We start from the raw sequence: 18,518 nt of genomic DNA, 5'->3' as shown, positions 1-18,518 counted from the left end.
GGAGCCCCACCAGCTTGCACTCAGAGAGAGAAACGCAATGAGTGGAGGGGTGCCAGGAGGGGAGAGAAAAGAAAAAAAAGCTGCGGCGAGGATATATATACTAATTCATATGAGATTTCTCAATCAATTCATACATGCATCCTAACACAATTCCCTTACACAATTCCTTTACAGACAAGCGTGATGGTTCATGCGGCTCATCCATTCCGTTTACATGACGAGAAACATGTGCGCATGTCGTATCATTTCACATGGGCATTAATTTTTATCGTAGACATTACGCTTTGGTAAAAAATCATCAAGTTGGTGATTCTGTAGCTTGTCTTTTTCGCAGCTTGCCATTCGGAGCCGAGTGTCAGTCTCTATAATGGGAGTAGCCCTCAATCAAGCCGAGCCAAGTGTAGGTCTTCATAATTGAGTTAACTCTTGATAAAGCAAGTGTCGGTTTCTATAATGGAAGTAGCTCTCAATAAAGTCGAGCATAGGTTTTATAGAAATCTCGTACCTTCATATGAGGAGATCATTAAGAAGGAGCTTAAGTTGGAATTCGTTAATATATCAAGGTAAATTTACATTCACTCAAAAATTTATGAGCCGACTAGGATATATATTGATAAAGGTAAGGGATATATTAATTATTGCAAAATGCTATACAACCGTACAGCAAGGGGAGCCCCGGCACCAGCTTGCACTCCAGAGAGAGAAACGCAATGAGTGGAGGGTGCCAGGAGGGGAGAGAAAAGAAAAAGCTGCGGCGAGGATATATATACTAATTCATATGAGATTTCTCAATCAATTCATACATGCATCCTAACACAATTCCCTTACACAATTCCTTTACAGACAAGCGTGATGGTTCATGCGGCTCATCCATTCCGTTTACATGACGAGAAACATGTGCGCATGTCGTATCATTTCACATGGGCATTAATTTTTATCGTAGACATTACGCTTTGGTAAAAAATCATCAAGTTGGTGATTCTGTAGCTTGTCTTTTTCGCAGCTTGCCATCCGGAGCCGAGTGAGTCAACGCTTGAACTCGCGGAATCACTGCTGCCCGACGGTCATCCAGCGTCGTTCCACACAGCAACCCGCACCTCCCCCAATGAATTCGTTCCTCGAATCACGCGGCAATGAGCGCGGCGACCAATGACGGTCGATCCGATTCGAAGGGACGCAGTGGTTGGACGGGACTGCTCGAATTGGACGAAGACTTCACAGTCGCAGTTCCCTGTTCGGTTTGTTCGGACGTGAAGGCCCACCTCAAACGAGAATTTAATACGGCGATGGAAAGCCTGCGCCTGACGCCATCGCCATCGCGAGACTCGGCATTGGTTCTTTCTCTCTGACCTCGTCCAATTTCTACACCAGCCTCGCTCCCCGTGGAATTTCCCAACCTCTTTCCACATCTGGCGAGAGAAACAGAGTAACCCGGGATTTCTCTGCGCCGTTGAGTGGCTTCTTCTTTCGAGGTACGTGAGGCGAGTAGAGCGATCGTGCGTGGTTTTGGCCCGCGAGGGATGTCTGTCTTGCTGGAGAACTGATCGCGAACTTGTGTGTGATGGGTGTTTGATCATTTGCTCGTTTGACCGACGAGCACTTTGTGTCCCCTGTCGGCCCCATTTTTTGTCCTTCTCCGCGGTTACCGGTTTGCAAGTCGGTTGTCTGGTCGAGAATTCACGTCTTAATATGTTCGTTTTTTCATTAAACAGATTATTGGAGTGTAAAGCTATGATTGATCCTATGTTTCCTATGGCTACCCCAAGATCCGTTGGTTGCTAACATTTTTTCAGTCGTTCGGTCTTTCCCTTTTTCCTTCCTGGTAGAATTACTTCGACATGGGCAAGAAGCGTGTAATGTTACCAGCCGAGGAACTCGACTTGTCTACGGTTAAGTATGAGCCTGAAGTTATTGACGGTCAGTCCCGTATTCTACTACATTTTCCTTTCAAGTGTTGATGCTTATCCTGGCAATTTCTACAAACCGAAATTATGAGTTTTTGGGTCATCTGAAAAATGAGTTCGCCAAGATTCTAACTTCGATGAGTCCTTTTGGCTGAGTTGCAGCTCCGCATCTGACCGGTCTGACGTTCCGACTGTTTGTCAAGATACTTGAGGCACCGCTAATTGGCGCTGCTATTATCTCTTACATGAAGAAAAAGAACCGAATGATTGAGGTGGGGTTTTGTTTCGTCTTGCACAATGCATTCTTCAAGCAAAATTTCTTTCTTTAATGCTGGATTATTGAATGTGACTGGGCTTTTTTTGTGATTGGCAGTTTCTTAGGAGTACTGTGATACCAGAGCCACCAATGTATAAACCTGAATTTCCTCCCCAAGGTTTTTCCCCTTAACTAGTTAGCTTTAGTGGTTTTCTTGTGTACTAACATAAAACAGGTGGGAACTAATCTATTTAACTGAACTCAGGATAGCTTAGGGGAAATGTATCTCGCTGCTGAGCAAACCATAAGTTTGCTGAACTTTTTTTTTTCCAACTGAGAAACTAGAGGAAATTCCTTCTTGGCATGCTTTCTACTTTTACTATTCTTCTCTCTCTCTCTCTCTCTCTCTCTCTCTATTCCTCCCTCTCTTCCCATCACTTTTCTGACTATTTCAGAAAGCCATTATAAGTTTAAAAGAGAGGCATTTTCTGAAGTAATTTTTTGCTCTCCCCTGCTTTTCTTTCCCCTATTATTTTCAGCCTATGCATGCTTTGCAGTGCATTCAGTGCGGGCAAATGCAATGTATAGGGAGAGTAAGAAGAGGGCCCACTGGGCATTTGCAGATAACATGCAACTCAGAATTGATTCAAGTAGAGTGCATTCTTCCCATAAGAAATATGAGTTATGATCAATCTATTAATGTCTAGATCCGGAGCCTGGTACCATCTTATTGGATGAAGATGGAAATCCTGAAGACCGAGTAGAATTAGCATTGAAATGTCTTCCGGACTATGATTCTGCCAGCTCCTGGAATGGGGATCTCAGTCAATTTCGCTACTGGAAAATACGGGATTATGTGTATGGTTATCGTTCTAAACTTGTAACCCCATCCATGGTGAGTCCCTATTGATACCTATGAGGAGTCTATAATAGCACTATATAATCAGCTAGAGCAAGACACAAAGTCTTAATGTCAATTATTAGGTGGCAGAGCGGATTATTACTGTCATCGAGGAGTTTAACCATAAGAAACCTCCAGCTCCTTTACTAGTTTCTTTTGACGCTGAGGAAGTCAGGAAACAAGCTGCTGCTTCCACAAAGAGGTTTGAGGAAGGTAGGTCAATCTACTGGAACATGAGCTTAAGACATTGAAATGGTTGCTTTTGGACCTTCAAAGTATGGTTCCTGCTTGGTGTGCAGTGCACTGACATTAGTTGGTGGAGGGGAGGCTTGATAAATTATTGGCATTTCTGATGCAGGGAAGCCATTATCTATCTTGGATGGGATTTTCATGGCAATAAAGGATGACATAGGTTGCTACCCCTATATAATGAAGGGTAAAAATTGGTTTACGTCTTTGTCGTTTCTCAAAAAAGGTTCACCATCTCTTTAGTCTGTGTATATATGACAATTTCTATTGACAGGTGCAACAACTTGGAAGGATGAAACTAATTCGAATAATGAAGATGCAGTTTGCGTTTCTCGATTACGTAGCTGTGGTGTGATCTTCGTGGGCAAAGCAAATATGCATGAGTTGGGCATGGGTACAACTGGAAACAATCCTAATTATGGGTGAGTTTTATAACGTGGAAATTTTGTAATTCACAAGCTAAGTATGAGGCATGGGGCAAGAAAGTCTTAAGAGATTTTTTAAATTCAGTTGATGTTCTATAAATCAGCCAATTTATTTCCCCAATTGCTGTGCTGGCTTGTTGCTGATGTATCGTGAACTTGTCAAAATTGACATTCCATAGAAATTGTCCCTCATCTTTCATCAGAATTAATTACATAGATCACTACATTGAATGTAGAGGTGTTGTCAATGTATGTGTCTGATGTGAGTCAATCTTCCAGAGGAACTTTCTTTTACAGGTGACTTTTTCTGAAGGAATTCTGAAGTGCTTCGAGACTGCTTATGTTGACCTTGTCATACTTGAAGCCATTTCATTTTAACTTCTCCTATCAGTCTATGTAACTACAAGTTAATACCCGCATTGTTTGGATATGTCACATACACTGATTTTTGAATAAAAAAGAATTCATTTCCATGTTCCACATGATTGGTCAATGATAATACTGCTCATCCTAGGGACTATAATAATTTTCTTCTCATGAGAACGTGTCTGCCTTCTCACTCCTCTCCTCTGTTTTTTTTTTTTTTTTTTGGGTGCAAAATGATCATGAAATGGCGTATCCTTCTCATCTTTTATTCATCAAAACAAATGATATACCCACCGCTCAATTTGATTTATCTCATTTGGTTACCCTCCCTCTTTCATATATACGAATTGGCCCATGTCTATTTCTCAATTTGTACACACTGCATTATATGGTTCTTATTTGGTTCTTATTTGCAAACTTTTAACGTAAAATTCATTGGTTATGTATCTGCAGAACCACAAGGAACCCTCATGATCCAGAAAGGTACACTGGTGGATCTTCCTCTGGACCAGCAGCAATTGTTGCTTCTGGAATTTGTTCTGCTGCACTCGGGACAGATGGTGGAGGTTGTACTAGGGTCCTACTGTTTAGCTTGTGCTTACCATTTTTTATTTGCTGACACTGACTTCACATAACAAGACAGGTTCAGTTCGAATACCTTCTTCCCTTTGCGGAGTAGTTGGACTGAAAACAACATATGGGCGAACAGATCTTAGAGGGTGAGATTTGAACTTTTTCCTTTTATGAATGTTAGGGACCTAGTATAGGGTTCAGTACACAAAAGTGTGAATCATGGTGATATTGTGTTCATTAGAAGAGTTCTGCCATTCTTTGCAGTTCGCTCTGTGGGTCCGGGACTGTGGAAATTATTGGACCAATTGCATCATCAGTGGAAGATGTCACACTAGTGTAAGTATTCTGTACTTGTTAGCTGGATGTTAGGCGCTACTCACTCAGCTCAACAGAGTTTTAATGTTTATAATCTCAATGTGGAATTCAACAATTTTTGTGGTTGTAGGCATTGAAATGATCATCAATTTATTAGTGTGGGCACTTTTTCTTTACTGCTTGTCTTGACTTATTAGGGGATGAGTTTGTTCAGGGAAACCTTTGAGTTTGAATCCCAACAATGGGGAGCATTATTTGACTTGGGAAGCATGTGATTTCTCTGACTTTGTAGTAACAGTTCAAACTGTAAAAGAAAGGAACGGTAAAGGATTAATTTGGATTCTTTGGAATTTAAAAAGCTAAAGTGACTTTTGTTCCATGTAATCATATAAAGTCCTTACAATTGAAGATCTGAGTTTCTTCAGTTACTTTTGCTTCTTTATGAGATTGCATCCAGCAACCTCTAGCAGGTCACACTTGCCATTATTTATAGCTCTCCCGTAATCTCAACCGCCAAAAGGACCATATGACGTAGTCCTTAGGCATAAAAGTGGGGCTCATCTACCTTAGAAGAAGCAACAATCACACAGAGATCTCTCTAACATTATCATGTTTGTGGCTTGAGTTTTCGGCTGTTTTCTTGATGTCCTTACTGTGTAACTTCAATTACTTCTTTAATTTCTCTTATTTATCATATAATTCTCATCTTGGCAATGCTACATCAGGTATGCTGCAATCCTGGGATCCAATCCTATGGACAGAAATATTTTGAAACCTGTAAGTGTATTATCTTCATTAGCAAAAAATGCAGCTATGCCTGATTTATGACATGCACTTTGAAGAAGTACATGTTAATGCTACTAACTCGATTGATCTCTTACTGTCAAGTCTTCTTTTATGTAGGTTGTGAGCAGACTAAACCTCTTTTTGTATGATAATTGTCATAATACTACTAACCTATGCCAGCTCTTGCAGTCACCGCCTTGCTTGCCAAATTTTCCATCTATTGAAAGTTTGAATGCCATGGGGTCATTGCGTCTCGGAAAATATACTCCAGTAATAGCAGATTCCTATATGTTAGAAGGTTTCCTTTTCTTATTTTTCCTTTTCCCCCTTTCCAATGACATGAACAAATTAATATTTGCAGTGGTTCAACGATGTTCATTCAACTGACATCTCCGACAAATGTGAGGATATTCTGAATCAGCTATCCAAGACCCATGGTTGTGAAGTAAGTTCTGCTTCAATTGAATAGGCCTTCCAAAGTTACATGATTATTCCATCGAGTTGCATGTCTCTAAAGCTTAAAGTAACTCTTGTCTCTCCATATTTGTCTTGTGTTTCTCTCCCACTCTCTTTTTCATTCTAATGAGTTTGTTCTCTTGTTGACTTCACTGCACAAGGCAAATTCTGTCTTTTTGTTCATATGGATTGCTGAGTTCCTAATTTGACTTATATGTGTACAAGGTGGTAGAGATTGTTATACCTGAGCTGCATGAGATGCGCACTGCTCATCTGGTTTCAATTGGATCTGCTATGTTAAATGGATTGAATCCTGACTGTGAGGATGGGTAAGTCTGCTGCTATAATCTACCTGAAATAGCATCATCATCTGTTTGCCTAGAAATGGACACGAAGGTTATGTTCATTCTTTGTAATTGATATTTCATTTTGGGACTGAATATCCTGTTCTCACTATTCTCAGGAAAGGTACAGAGTTGAATTATGATTCGCGGACTAGCATGGCAATTTTCCGGTCATTCACTGCATCAGATTATGTTGCTGCCCAGTGTCTTAGGTGAGCCAAAAAAAGAAGAAGAAGAAGAAGAAGAAAAGAAATTGCATGTTATTCTCGACATGAGATACTTGTATCCATCAAATATATCATATCCTCCCCATCATCAACTAGGCAGAAGTCTGAATATCTGTAATTATTCATGTCTAGTTTTTAGATTAAGTGCATCATAGCTGAAGCTACCGCAACCTTTGGACCTAGTTTATTCAGTTTAGGTATATGTCTTCCATGTGGTCATTTGAACATGCATTCGCAATCTCATTCAGTTCTTTTATATAATATTCTTAGACCTGGTGGTGATGCTGATATCTGATTCCAGGAGAAGATTAATGTATCATCATATGGAGATCTTCAAGAAAGTTGATGTCATAGTGACGCCGACTACTGGGTAGGTCATAGTGTGACTAGCTCAACTTGGTGTTTCCCTTGGAGGATACAGTTTCAATGCTTGATGATGTGTAATTGGACTTGGCAAGCAAAATCTAAGCATAGTTTTTGTCCTTTCGATCGCTCAGCAAGCCGGTAGTATGCATAATTGGATTTAAATTTGTGATCTCTGCTTCAATGGCCTAGCAGACCTAATCAGGGTCACACTCTATTCAAATTTTGGGTTTGCAGTGCTTTAATGTTAGCTTAATTCTTGTTATGGATTTTCAACTGACACAAAAATTGTTTATTACAGAATGACAGCACCTAAAATACCTCCTAGTGCCCTTAAATATGGCGAAACAGATATACAGGTTACAGGTTTGTGAGTTGCATTATTAATCTCCGGTTTGATAGTAACCATCTTTTACACAATTGCATTGTAACCATAAGTTTCATGTGTAGTTTTAATTGCAATAACAAGTTTTCAGATACTCTATGTGACATTCTTTGCAAGGGACAATTCTTGTGTAGTTTATGCGCACTCTCTTTGTTTCAGGTTACCTCATGCGATTTGTCATTGCAGCAAACCTTCTTGGTTTCCCTGCAATTTCTGTCCCTGTGAGTGACACTGGGTTTACTTATGCAATTTCATTTTTGTGTCAGGAATTCTTTCTTTCATTTGCACAAAAATTGTCAATTTAGACTGCTGTCGGCTAACCTCATGCCAAGAAATTGAGTCATAGTTCATCAAGCCAGCTGAAGGAACAAATTGCATTAGCCTTCCGTCTGCACCGTTTGCAACTGTATTAAGTCAATGTATTCATCAACTCTGGTAAAGTTATCTCTAGCTCACCTGTATAATTTTGTTGTGAATTTTACAGATCGGGTATGATAAGCAAGGCCTTCCAATTGGTTTGCAACTGATGGGTCGTCCATGGGGTGAAGCTTCAATTTTACGCCTCGCTTCTGTAGTTGAGGTATATCTTTTTTTCATTTCAAGCGCTAATTCTTTTGAGTAATGCGAGAGACGAATGCTATAGCTTGCCTATCTGTCTCTTGCTTTCAGGAACTCTGTGGATCTAAGAAGAGGCCTGTATCATTCTACGATGTTCTGAAGACAAGCTGAATGCAGCTTAGCTCCTGTTGCTGATGTTTCTCTGCTGCTGCTTGTATGGGTTTTCTAGCATGCGGGGAGATCTTTGCAGTGACTTTGTTGCTCCTGGTTTAGCAGGGACCTCTCTGTTTTAATGTCAATTAGGAAAGGACAGTTATCTGTCTACTTTTGTGGCTAGACCTTTGCTTTTCTAAAGATATGTTTTTTATCAGATAAGTCATTTATAGACAGTGACTTTCCCCACAAAGATGTTGATTATTCAATGAATCCACCGTTTCACTGTCGTTTATTTACAAGGTTACTGCTAAGGTTGTTAGATCATTATCGTTACCTGGTTTTAATTGTGAGATATTTTATCTGTAACCCGAAAACAAATCTATATCCAGGCGGCAACAGTTGGCGGTGGTGATAGGAGCAAGGGCATTAGCGCTCACAGGTAACCAAAGATGTTGGCAGGGGCATCGGCTTGTGACGAAGTCTAGTGGCCAATGTCGGCTGGTGGTAGACTGGTAGCCTGTGGCAATGATGGTGGCGATGTTTCGAGTGGTTATCGTTATTTTGGCTTGTGATGTTCTGTGGCGCTGGCGAGGATTAGCAGAAGTTTAGTGACCCCCCCTGCCAAATGAAATGAACTTCTAGTCTATGCTCTAATGGTTGATAGAATCCATTCGCACATGTTTAAAGGACAGCTCAACTTCACCAAATGTTGATGTCTACCTACCTTCCGAGGACAAATTAACGTGTGTGGAAAGTTTAAGAGGTAAAGAAAGCGAGGGGAAAAAAGGCAAGCATTTCATGCCACTATCGCACAATTAATGAGGTAATGACGATCTGATTACAATATTCATGTGTACTAATGGGAAGGTTGATCGAGGGGCTCCTAGGACCAGAATCTCACAGCCATGAACACTCGATCCAGAGTCTTGCCACCACCTCAGATGCTTAGCTTGAGCTCGAAGCTCAAGGTAGGTAGTCATGGCCGCTTTAACTTTGTGATTTTTATGGTCATGGATGCTCAAGCTTGAGGCAGCGAGCAATGTTATTTGCGTCGGTAGGTTGAGGACTTCATTTATTCTTAACTTTTCCATTCTGCATATTGTTCTCATGAAATTTTGTGATCTAATTAATTTATTTCAATTTTAACTTTTCTATCACTAGTTATTCTTTTGATAATTTACGGTAGCAACGGTAGGTCCAAAAAAGATTAAGAGATTAATAGGAGTACAAATAGTGCGACTTTTCAAATATATATTGGAGGGTTTTTTTGGAAGAGAAAAGGGGTAAGGGAATGGATTTAAATTTCAGGTCAAAAATAAAATGATCAGAAGGATGACATTTTCCAAAACCTAACTATATGATATAACTGTCATATAACTGTTCATGAAAGTCCTGGCAATTGGATCCACTCCTTCTTTCTACAGCTCTCTCTCTCTCTCTCTCTCTCTCTCTGAGTGATCAGACGGGAATTGAAGGAGAGATCTGATATGCCTTCTCCCGATGCCGCCAAGAAAAAGGAAGCGCCTTCTCTCAAGTCACATCCTTCGCTCTTCCCATATGCTGTCTTCCTAACCCTTCTTCCCTCACGTTGAAAATTTTATAATTTTTTTTTTTTTCAAAATTTTTCAAAATTTTTTTTTTTCCTTTTGAATCTTTAACCTTGGCCGATAGGGGTGATCAAGGTTTTAGGATAAAACCTGAAACCTAAAAATCGGACCTGTGGGAACCTATAAGTTCCAGGTTTTAAGGTATGCAGAGTAGATTCTAGGTTTCAAAAAATGAGATACTTCTTTCAATGGATAGGTTCCAAACTTTTAGTTTAAGGAACATGGAACCTGTAAATTATAACCTAGAATCTGAAATAAGTTTTAATATTTTTCTTAATTCATGTTTTCTCGTGATTTTGTGATATTCCCCTGCCGTTTGATGATGAGTGTATAATCTGAAAGTACTAGTTTAGGCTTCCATTTTATGAATGAGACTTTTATTTTATTAATATTAATATTTTTGTGTATTTAAATATAAGTTATGGTAAGCGAATTATAGTAGTAAGTAATAATCATTAAATGTTTCAATTCACTACAACCATTCATTTAATTATACGTGGAACTTGAGTAGACTTTGGAACTTGTAATAGGATAGGTTTCAAATTCTAAAGTATATTGGGTAAGTTCTAGGCTCACGTAAGATGATGAATCCTTTTGAACGGATAGATTCTAGGTTTCAAGTCACTCGGCGGGTATGGTTGCTAGCTAGGATCAGAAAAAAAGGAAAGAAAAACAAAAATAACAAATTCAATTTTTTTTAAAAATATCCATATCAACATTGGTTGTGCCACATAGGACAATCAACGTCTACGTCGGTGATTTCCTATCAAAATTGGTCGAATGATCTTAATTAACAAAAAACGTGAAAATATTTAGGTTTTAATCAGTACAATTAAAATATTTATGGCTAAATAGGTAAAAGTATAATATTTTTACAACTTTTTTGGTAATTTTTCCTTACAAGTGCTATGCCATATGGAATTTCCAGTATTTTTTTTTTTTTTGAATTTCCAGTACTTGGGTGAATGTTATTAAAAAGTTATGATACTCATGTGAGATATTAGAAATTATGACACTTAAATGAACACTTTCTAGAAGTAAGGACACTCAAATGATAACAAAAAAATTATGATACTTAAATGAGCACCATGAAATTATGGCACTTGTGGTGGTCTTCTTCGGATATATTTTTTTTTAAACTTTTGCAAAATCAGATGCGGCCATGAAGATCTCGTTACGTCGAGAAGCGTCAACTTATTTGAAGAATCTTCTTCCTCCATCCAATGCGCACATGCTGAAGCTTCAGCTATTGGAAATATAACATATTAGAGGAAAATACAGGACACTACTTGTTGTAATCAGAAAAATAATAACTCTGATAAAGCGATAATAACTCTAATAATGACCATGTCAATAAGCAAATAAATTGAACAAATCTTCTCAACAAGTGAAGAGTACACCAATGTAAACCAAATATAGACTAGCAATATTGTTATAAAAATTTAACAAAATTAAATAAAATGTCAACTATGGCTAACCGAATCTCTTTAAGGTGATTACGTCTTGCCAATGGTGCTAAACAACTTGATGAATTATGTTTCCCAAGATACAACACCTCAAATCTATTTGAATAAGCACTATGCAGATAGAACGTTGACAAACACTTCTCAAAATCAGCACACTTAGATAAAATTGAAGTGAAGAGATGTGAGGTTTATCTTCTTCTTCGAATGAAAGATAGTTCAAACAAATTTATAGAGTTTTGAAAAGTCATGTATAAAAAGATATATGAACTAAAGTGATGCATGAACTCAAGAGTTACGTGAACTCAATAGATACATGAACTTAAAAATACACAAACTCATCGTGTAACTATTTCATGTCCTCCCGCTGTCTTATGATTTGCGGACTAGCGTGGCACTGTTCCGGTTATTCACTGCATCAGATTATGTTGCTGCCCAGTGTCTTAGGGGTCAAAAAAGGAAAATAAAAGAGAAATTGCATGTTATTCTCGACATGAGATATTTGCACCCATCATGTGACTATTTCATGTCCTCCCGCTGTCTTTAACTAGGCAGAAGTCTGAAACCTGTACTTATTCATGTCTAGTTTTTAGATTAGCTATATGATAGCTGAAGCTGCTGCAACCGTTGAACCTAGTTTATTCTGTGTAGGTATACGCCTTCCATGTGGTCATTTGAAAATGCATTCGCTATCTCATTCAGTTCTTTCTTAAATTATTCTTAGACATGGTGGTAATGCCGATATCTGATTTCAGGAGAAGAATAATGTACCATCATATGGAGATCTTCAAGAAAGATGATGTCATAGTGACGCCAACTACTGGTTATGTCATCGTGTGACTAGCTCAACTTGGTGTTTCCCTTCGAGGATGCAGTTTCAATGCTTGATGATGTGTAATTGGACTTGGCAAGCCTGATATAAGCATAGTTTTTGTCCTTTCAATCATCCAAGTTTGATGAGGAGCAAGCTGGTAGTATGCATAATTGGATTTAAATTTGTGATCTCTGCTTCAATGGCTTGGCAGACTGAATCAGAATCACACTACTTAAATTTTGGGTTTTCTGTCCTTCAATGTTAGCTTAATTCTTCTTTTAGATTTTCAACTGACACAAAAATTGTTTATTACAGAATGACAGCACCTAAAATACCTCCTAGTGCCCTTAAATATGGGGAAATGGATTTGCAGGTTACAGGTTTGTCAGTTGCATTATTAATCTCCAGTTTGATAGTAACCATCTTTTCACACAAATTGCATTGGAACAGTAAGTTTCGTGCACATGCTTGCTTTAGTAGCAATAACAAGTTTTCAGATACTCAATGTGACACTCTTCACAAGGGAAAATTCTTGAGTAGTTTGTGCACACTCTTTTTATTTCAGGTTATCTCATGTGATTCGTCACTGCTGCAAATCTTCTAGGTCTTCCTACCATTTCTGTCCCGGTGAGTGACACTGGGTTTTCTGTATGCAATTTCGTGTGATTTAGTGCCCAGAATTCTATTTTTCATTTGCACAAAAATTCACTTTAGGCTGCTGACAGCTAACATCATGCCAAGAAATTGAGCTATAACTCATTGAGCCAGCTGAAGAACAAATTGCACTAGCCTTGGCACCCTTTGTCACTGCATTAAGCCATTCTATTCATCAACTTTAGTACAGTAATATATAGCTCATCCCATCACTTTTGTTGTGAATATTACAGATCGGGTATGATAGGCAAGGCCTTCCAATTGGTTTGCAACTAATGGGCCGTCCATGGGGTGAAGCTTCAGTTTTGCGCCTAGCTCTGTAGTTGTGGTATATCTTTTTTCATTTCACGCGCCAATTCTTCAAGCAATTTGAGAGACAAATGCTATCACTTGCCTAGTTTTCTCTTGCTCTGACGAACTCTGTGGATCTAAGAAGAGGCCTCTATCATTCTATGATGTTCTGAAGACGAGCTGAATCCGGCTTAGCTCCTATTGCTGATTCTTCTCTCCTGCTGATTGTATGGGTTCTGAGGCACGTGGGGAGATCTTTGCAGTGATTTAATTGCTCCTGATTTAGCAGAGACCTCTAATGTCGATTCGGAAAGGACTTAATTATTTGTATACTTTTGTGGCTAGATTTTAGCTTTTTTAAAGCTTGATTACGATATGAAGATTCGCTTTTAATCAGATAAATCGTTTATAGACAATGACTTTCCCCCAAAGATGTCAATTGTTCAATTAATCCACGGTTTCCCTGTTGCTTATTTGCATGGTTACTGCTAAGGTGGTCATATAATTCTCGTTTCCCAGTTCAAATTGTGAGATATTTGATATGTAAACCGAAAACACGGCTATTTTTCAGCGGCAACAGTAGGCGGTGATGAAAGGAGCAGGGGCATCAGTGCTGACAGCTAACCGAAGATGTTGGCAGGGGTGTCGACTTGTGACGATGTCTAGTATCCAACGTCGGCTGGTGGTAGACTGGTAGACTGTATGATGGTGGCGATGCTTTGAGTGATTATTGTTGTTGTTTTGGCTTGTGATGCTCTGTGGCTTAGTGGCTAACTTGACCTCTTATAATGTCTATGGTCCAATAATTGATGGAATCCATTCGCACATGAACTCTTATACTTACCGTGTTGATATCTACCTACCTTCCGGGGACAAACTAACATATACGGAAGTAAGGGGAAAAGGGCAAGCATTTCATGCCACTATCGCCCGATAAATATGATAATGACAACATGATTACAATGTCCTAATGGGGAGGATGATCAAGTGACTTTCAGGACCAGTCTCATGGCCTTGAATACTCGATCCGGAATCTTGCAACCACCTTGGATGCTTAGCTCAAGCTCGAAGCTCAAGGTAGGTAGGCATGACAGCTTGCTTGAGCTTCGAGATTATTATGCCCATGGATGCTCAAGCTTAAGGCAGTGAACAATGTCATTTGTGTCAGTAGTTCTATGACTTTATTTGTTCTTAATTTTTCCATTTCGCCAATCGTTTTTATGAAATCTTTTGATTTGTGTTGATCTATTTCAATTTTCTTTTCAACATATTAAACTTATATAAGCCTTCATGTCACCAATTCTTCTTTTCATTAATCCATGTCATCAACACTAAGTCGATGAGAAAAATTAAGAGATTGGTAAGAGGAGGAACATAGTGGTTTTTTTTTTTTTGAAAAGAGAAGGGGTAAGAAAATGAATTTAAATTTCAGCTAAAAAAAAATTGATCACAAGGATGACATTTTTCAAAATCAAACCATATGATATAACTCTCACGTAACTGTTATATGAAAGTCCTAGTAATTGGATCTTCTCCTACTTGCTATTCCATATCTCTCTCTCTCTCTGAGTGATCTGAGGGAATTCAGGGAGAGATCTGACATGCCTTCGCCCGATGCTGCCAAGAAAAGGGAAGCGCCTTCTCTCAATTCGCCTTCCTCGCTCTTCCCGTACGCCGTCTTCCTAACCGTAATCATCCTCTTCCTCTCCTCCACTTTCCTCACTTCCCCTGCCTCCCCTCCTCCTCCCCCTCCCCCTCCCAAAGAGAAGGTCTCCCGATCCTGCAACCTCTTCGACGGCCGATGGGTCCGCGACCCGGAAACCCGGAAACCCATGTACGACGAGACGTGCCCGTTCCACCGGAACGCCTGGAACTGCTTGAGGAACCAGCGAGAGAACATGGTCACGATCAATTCTTGGAGATGGGTCCCCAAAGGTTGCAGCTTGGACCGGATCGACCCGGTTCGGTTCCTGGGTCTGATGAGGAACAAGAACATTGGGTTCGTGGGCGACTCTTTGAATGAGAACTTCTTGGTTTCGTTCCTTTGTATACTGAGGGCGGCCGATGCGGGCGCCAAGAAGTGGAAGAGGAAAGGGGCGTGGAGAGGGGCTCATTTTCCCAAGTTTAATGTCACGGTTGCTTACCACAGAGCGGTGCTGTTGGCTAAATACGAGTAAGACCATTTATTGATCAGTGGTTTTGTTTTTTTTTTTTTCTGTTCATCTCGTTGCATTGTTGAAGAGACGATCTTGAGTGATTGATGTGGCCATTGTTTTGATATTCTATGGGATGGATGTTTTCAAGTAATAGACTGTTATTGATGAATGTTCATGTCTGTTGCATATTTAATTAATTAACGAAGCTCCCAAGTATACTCATCCCCAGTTGCTTTTGTTTTCATCAGACAAGCTTCTTCTCCATCAGAACTTCTATCAATTTTCTGGAATGGAATTTGGTTACCACGTGGTGCGTCTGCACCTTATTCCTATGTACAGACTTTGTTTGTAGAAACTGCTGTTTAACAAGTGTAAAGATTTCGAGAGAGAGCTTCTGACTTTTTCTTAGAGGTAGTTGTCAACATTGTTGTAAGAATGTGCTAGAAAAGCCCGGGGGGTATGCGATCGATGGACCAGCATAAACTGGCAAATTGCAATGCCGTAATCTGGAAGAGTTGCTAATTGATGCTGAGTCTAACTCAAGTATCTGCAATTAAGCTATAAAGATCTCTTGCTTTTCGATAGCTGGAACTGGAAGTGTTAATGTCGCTTATTTTCTTTTAAATAAATCTGCATTGTACTTGCAACCTCACATGCTTATAACTGATTAATTGAAGGTGGCAGCCGAAAGAGCCCACTCTGGCTGAAGGACAAGGATCAAAAGGTTTTTATCGAGTAGATGTGGACGTACCTGCTGATGATTGGGCCCACATCAATGACTTTTGCGATGTCCTTGTTTTCAATACTGGTCACTGGTAATTTCCCTCTGTTGCTTAGTTTTGTTCACTAAGATCAATCTCTTTGATGCTTTTGCATCCTTGGTGTCTTAATGCTTTCATTATTTTTCCCTGCATTCTCTAATGCAATGTGTGGGCCTTGCCCTTTAAATATCTAAAACCTTTAGGCTGTGTAGGTGATACATGATTATTCTGCTTAGTTTTAGGATTTTGTCTGCCGTGAAAACCTTCATCTCCTCATTTCTAAGCTAGTTCATGTCATTTCTTGTGTGTCCTGATGTGTAGGGTAACTGTTTATGCTATCTTTAACTTTATCAGGTTGGATCAATTGGTGTATTCCAGTTATGCCATATTTATTTTAGTTTTGTGAACTAAATTGAATTCTGTGAGTACTTAAATGGGTGGTTTAAGGAACCTTATTATCAGGTTGGATCAGTGCTGAGATTAGTGAGTATGGTTCTGAAGAAGCCAAGAGTAGAGGAAAGAAATAAGAGAAGTCTTAGGAGAAAAGTTAAGCTCAGCATTATATTTCACATTGGTGGTTTTTTGAAGAAGCAAACTGAGATAATATAGGTTGGAAAATAGTCAAAATCGTCCGCCAATCTTTACACTGTGGTTCTCATGAATCTGAATTGCCGCCATTTCACTAATAGCCTCTTTAAGAACTGTTAATATTAGTCACTTGTTCTTGCCTGTATAAGCCTTTTCCTGAACATTTCTTATATGGAACCCTTTTTCCTTTGATAGGTGGGGTTCTGATAAGTTCCCGGAAGAGACACCTCTAGTCTTTTATCAGGCTGGACGCCCCATCTTCCCACCACTCAAGATGTTGGATGGACTCAGAATTGTTCTTGAGAATATGGTTTTGCATATACAAAGGAAAATCCCCAATAAGACCCTCAAGTTCTGGCGGTTACAGTCGCCAAGGCATTTTCATGGTGGAGACTGGAATCAGAACGGCAGTTGCCTGTTCAATGAGCCACTCCTGGATTCTCAGGTACGAAAATAGAATTTTGCCCTATTTGCGCCACACTGCTCTCTCATGCTTCTGTTCCAGCATGTTAGCTGATCAAGTACCATACTTAAAGTTATCTTGCATGTCAAATAACACATTTAAGTAAATGCTTTCCATAAATTTGGGTTTGCTCTGTCTCTGGATGTTTCTCTTTATTGAGTTACTTTGAGACTTCTCTATATATCGCAATAATAAGATCAGTTCTTATTTGGGATTGGGAACTAACAACTAGACAGCTTGATATGTGGTTTGATCCCAGCAACAATGGGGTGAATAAAGAAGCAAGACTGCTGAATGATCTGATCGAAGGCACGCTGCGAGGATCGGATATTCAGTTGCTGGATTTGACACATTTGAGTGAATACAGAGCTGATGCCCACCCAGCAATTTGGTTGGGAAAGAAGGACGCAGTAGCTGTTTGGGGCCAAGATTGCATGCACTGGTGCTTACCAGGTGTGCCCGATACATGGGTCGATATTTTGTCCCAACTAATCCGTCATGGCTTGGAGAGACAGTGACGAACTAGGAAGCATCATGCGATGGTGACTGTTGAAGATGGTGATGAAGCTAGCTGGTTGAATTTTGAGAAGGGGTTTTACACCTAATCATGTGAAACTATCTTTGAAATTCTTAAATTATTTGCTGGTAGACTTGCAGCTGCTCCATGACTTGCAACGAACTGGGAACTGACGATTTTAAAGTGAAGTGTCTGCTTCATAGCTAGCGACAAGCTTTACCAGTCAACCATCGAGACACTTCAATCGCAACATGTTAGGAACCTGAATCCAAGGGTCTCCATTGTTGCCGGTGTGCTTGCCTTAACCATGGTGGTCATTTTTTAAAGCTTATGGCTCATAGATTTGAAGTTTGTTCTTCCTTGTAGATGAGCTATTCTCTTTCTTGTTTTAGTGGGGAGGTGGCTGAAAAAAAGGGGACATATCCCGGTTGGTCTCTCCGACACGACCATTGTGTAAAGACGACATTTGAATTAAGAAATAGATGAGCATAGTGTATTCTTTCGTTCAACGTTCATGCACGGTGAGATGATTTGGTGCGATGTGAAAGGTTCTGGGTAGATTGATATGATACTGTCTTGTATGTTAGTACACCTCCATCGCAGGGGTGGATCTATTTGGAACTTTGGACCCCGGTTGGAGTCCTATGCGATTGTAGCAATCAGATTCGTGTGTTATATATATGTTGTCAATGGTTCTGATGGCCGTGATCTACTTGAATTTTTATTTGTCAGAAAGTCTAACTCAAAATGGTATGTTAACAAGTGGAGGGAGATCGTATGAGAAAATTGTTAAAAAAGTCATAAACTTATTGTACTTTTGTCAATTCAATCATAAATCTTAAACCTTTTTCATTTCTTGCCAGTTGAATCCATTAGTCCAATTATGGTCGGAAAATGTTGACGTGGCTGCTGGCGATGTCATGTAGGACTGTCGGCGTTG

The 18,518-nt window shown here is 39.6% G+C and overlaps 2 protein-coding genes and 1 long non-coding RNA gene across 6 annotated transcripts; all 3 read left to right on the top strand.

Moving 5' to 3' along the window:
- Positions 1–1,088: 1,088 nt before the first annotated feature.
- On the top strand, positions 1,089–8,560 carry LOC120286458 (fatty acid amide hydrolase-like). 3 transcript variants are annotated; one of them, XM_039301935.1, is made up of 21 exons: positions 1,089–1,472; positions 1,827–1,917; positions 2,067–2,176; positions 2,278–2,338; positions 2,868–3,055; positions 3,145–3,274; positions 3,420–3,497; positions 3,585–3,732; positions 4,555–4,667; positions 4,745–4,820; positions 4,939–5,010; positions 5,715–5,766; positions 5,956–6,045; positions 6,137–6,220; positions 6,457–6,560; positions 6,695–6,787; positions 7,104–7,172; positions 7,467–7,531; positions 7,710–7,771; positions 8,035–8,130; positions 8,220–8,560. In XM_039301935.1, the coding sequence occupies exons 2-21, from the start codon at positions 1,839–1,841 to the stop codon at positions 8,277–8,279; spliced, it is 1,830 nt and encodes a 609-aa protein (XP_039157869.1). In that variant the 5' UTR covers positions 1,089–1,472; positions 1,827–1,838; the 3' UTR covers positions 8,280–8,560. The 3 variants fall into 3 exon arrangements, with proteins under 3 accessions (XP_039157869.1, XP_039157868.1, XP_039157870.1); XM_039301934.1 differs by having other exon boundaries at positions 1,713–1,917; XM_039301936.1 differs by having other exon boundaries at positions 1,090–1,472; positions 1,713–1,917; positions 5,965–6,045.
- A 2,925-nt stretch (positions 8,561–11,485) lies between these two features.
- On the top strand, positions 11,486–13,566 carry LOC120288187. The gene is made up of 3 exons (XR_005546485.1): positions 11,486–12,528; positions 12,714–12,775; positions 13,036–13,566. It is a non-coding gene; the product is annotated as an uncharacterized LOC120288187 (long non-coding RNA).
- Positions 13,567–14,633: 1,067 nt separating this feature from the next.
- On the top strand, positions 14,634–18,087 carry LOC120286012 (protein trichome birefringence-like 12). Of its 2 annotated transcripts, none has more exons than XM_010031629.3 (4): positions 14,634–15,266; positions 15,927–16,064; positions 16,794–17,043; positions 17,321–18,087. In XM_010031629.3, exons 1-4 carry the CDS (start codon positions 14,695–14,697, stop codon positions 17,336–17,338), a joined length of 978 nt encoding a protein of 325 aa, XP_010029931.2. In that variant the 5' UTR covers positions 14,634–14,694; the 3' UTR covers positions 17,339–18,087. The 2 variants fall into 2 exon arrangements, with proteins under 2 accessions (XP_010029931.2, XP_039157369.1); XM_039301435.1 differs by having other exon boundaries at positions 14,646–15,266; positions 17,298–18,087.
- The last annotated feature ends 431 nt before the right edge of the window (positions 18,088–18,518 follow it).

This window comes from Eucalyptus grandis, chromosome 9 (assembly GCF_016545825.1).
Source record: "Eucalyptus grandis isolate ANBG69807.140 chromosome 9, ASM1654582v1, whole genome shotgun sequence".
NCBI classification, from domain to species: domain Eukaryota; kingdom Viridiplantae; phylum Streptophyta; class Magnoliopsida; order Myrtales; family Myrtaceae; genus Eucalyptus; species Eucalyptus grandis.
This window is presented reverse-complemented; position numbering and strand designations above follow the sequence as displayed.

Excerpts from the sequence above, each read along its gene's own strand:
- LOC120286458 (XM_039301935.1), top strand. The coding sequence starts at position 1,839 with ATGGGCAAGAAGCGTGTAATGTTACCAGCCGAGGAACTCGACTTGTCT. Across the intron at positions 4,668-4,744 it reads ACTCGGGACAGATGGTGGAG|GTTCAGTTCGAATACCTTCT; the intron begins GTTGTACTAGGG and ends ATAACAAGACAG. Across the intron at positions 6,788-7,103 it reads GTTGCTGCCCAGTGTCTTAG|GAGAAGATTAATGTATCATC; the intron begins GTGAGCCAAAAA and ends ATCTGATTCCAG.
- LOC120286012 (XM_039301435.1), top strand. The coding sequence starts at position 14,695 with ATGCCTTCGCCCGATGCTGCCAAGAAAAGGGAAGCGCCTTCTCTCAAT. Across the intron at positions 15,267-15,926 it reads GTGCTGTTGGCTAAATACGA|GTGGCAGCCGAAAGAGCCCA; the intron begins GTAAGACCATTT and ends GATTAATTGAAG. Across the intron at positions 17,044-17,297 it reads AGCCACTCCTGGATTCTCAG|CTTGATATGTGGTTTGATCC; the intron begins GTACGAAAATAG and ends ACAACTAGACAG.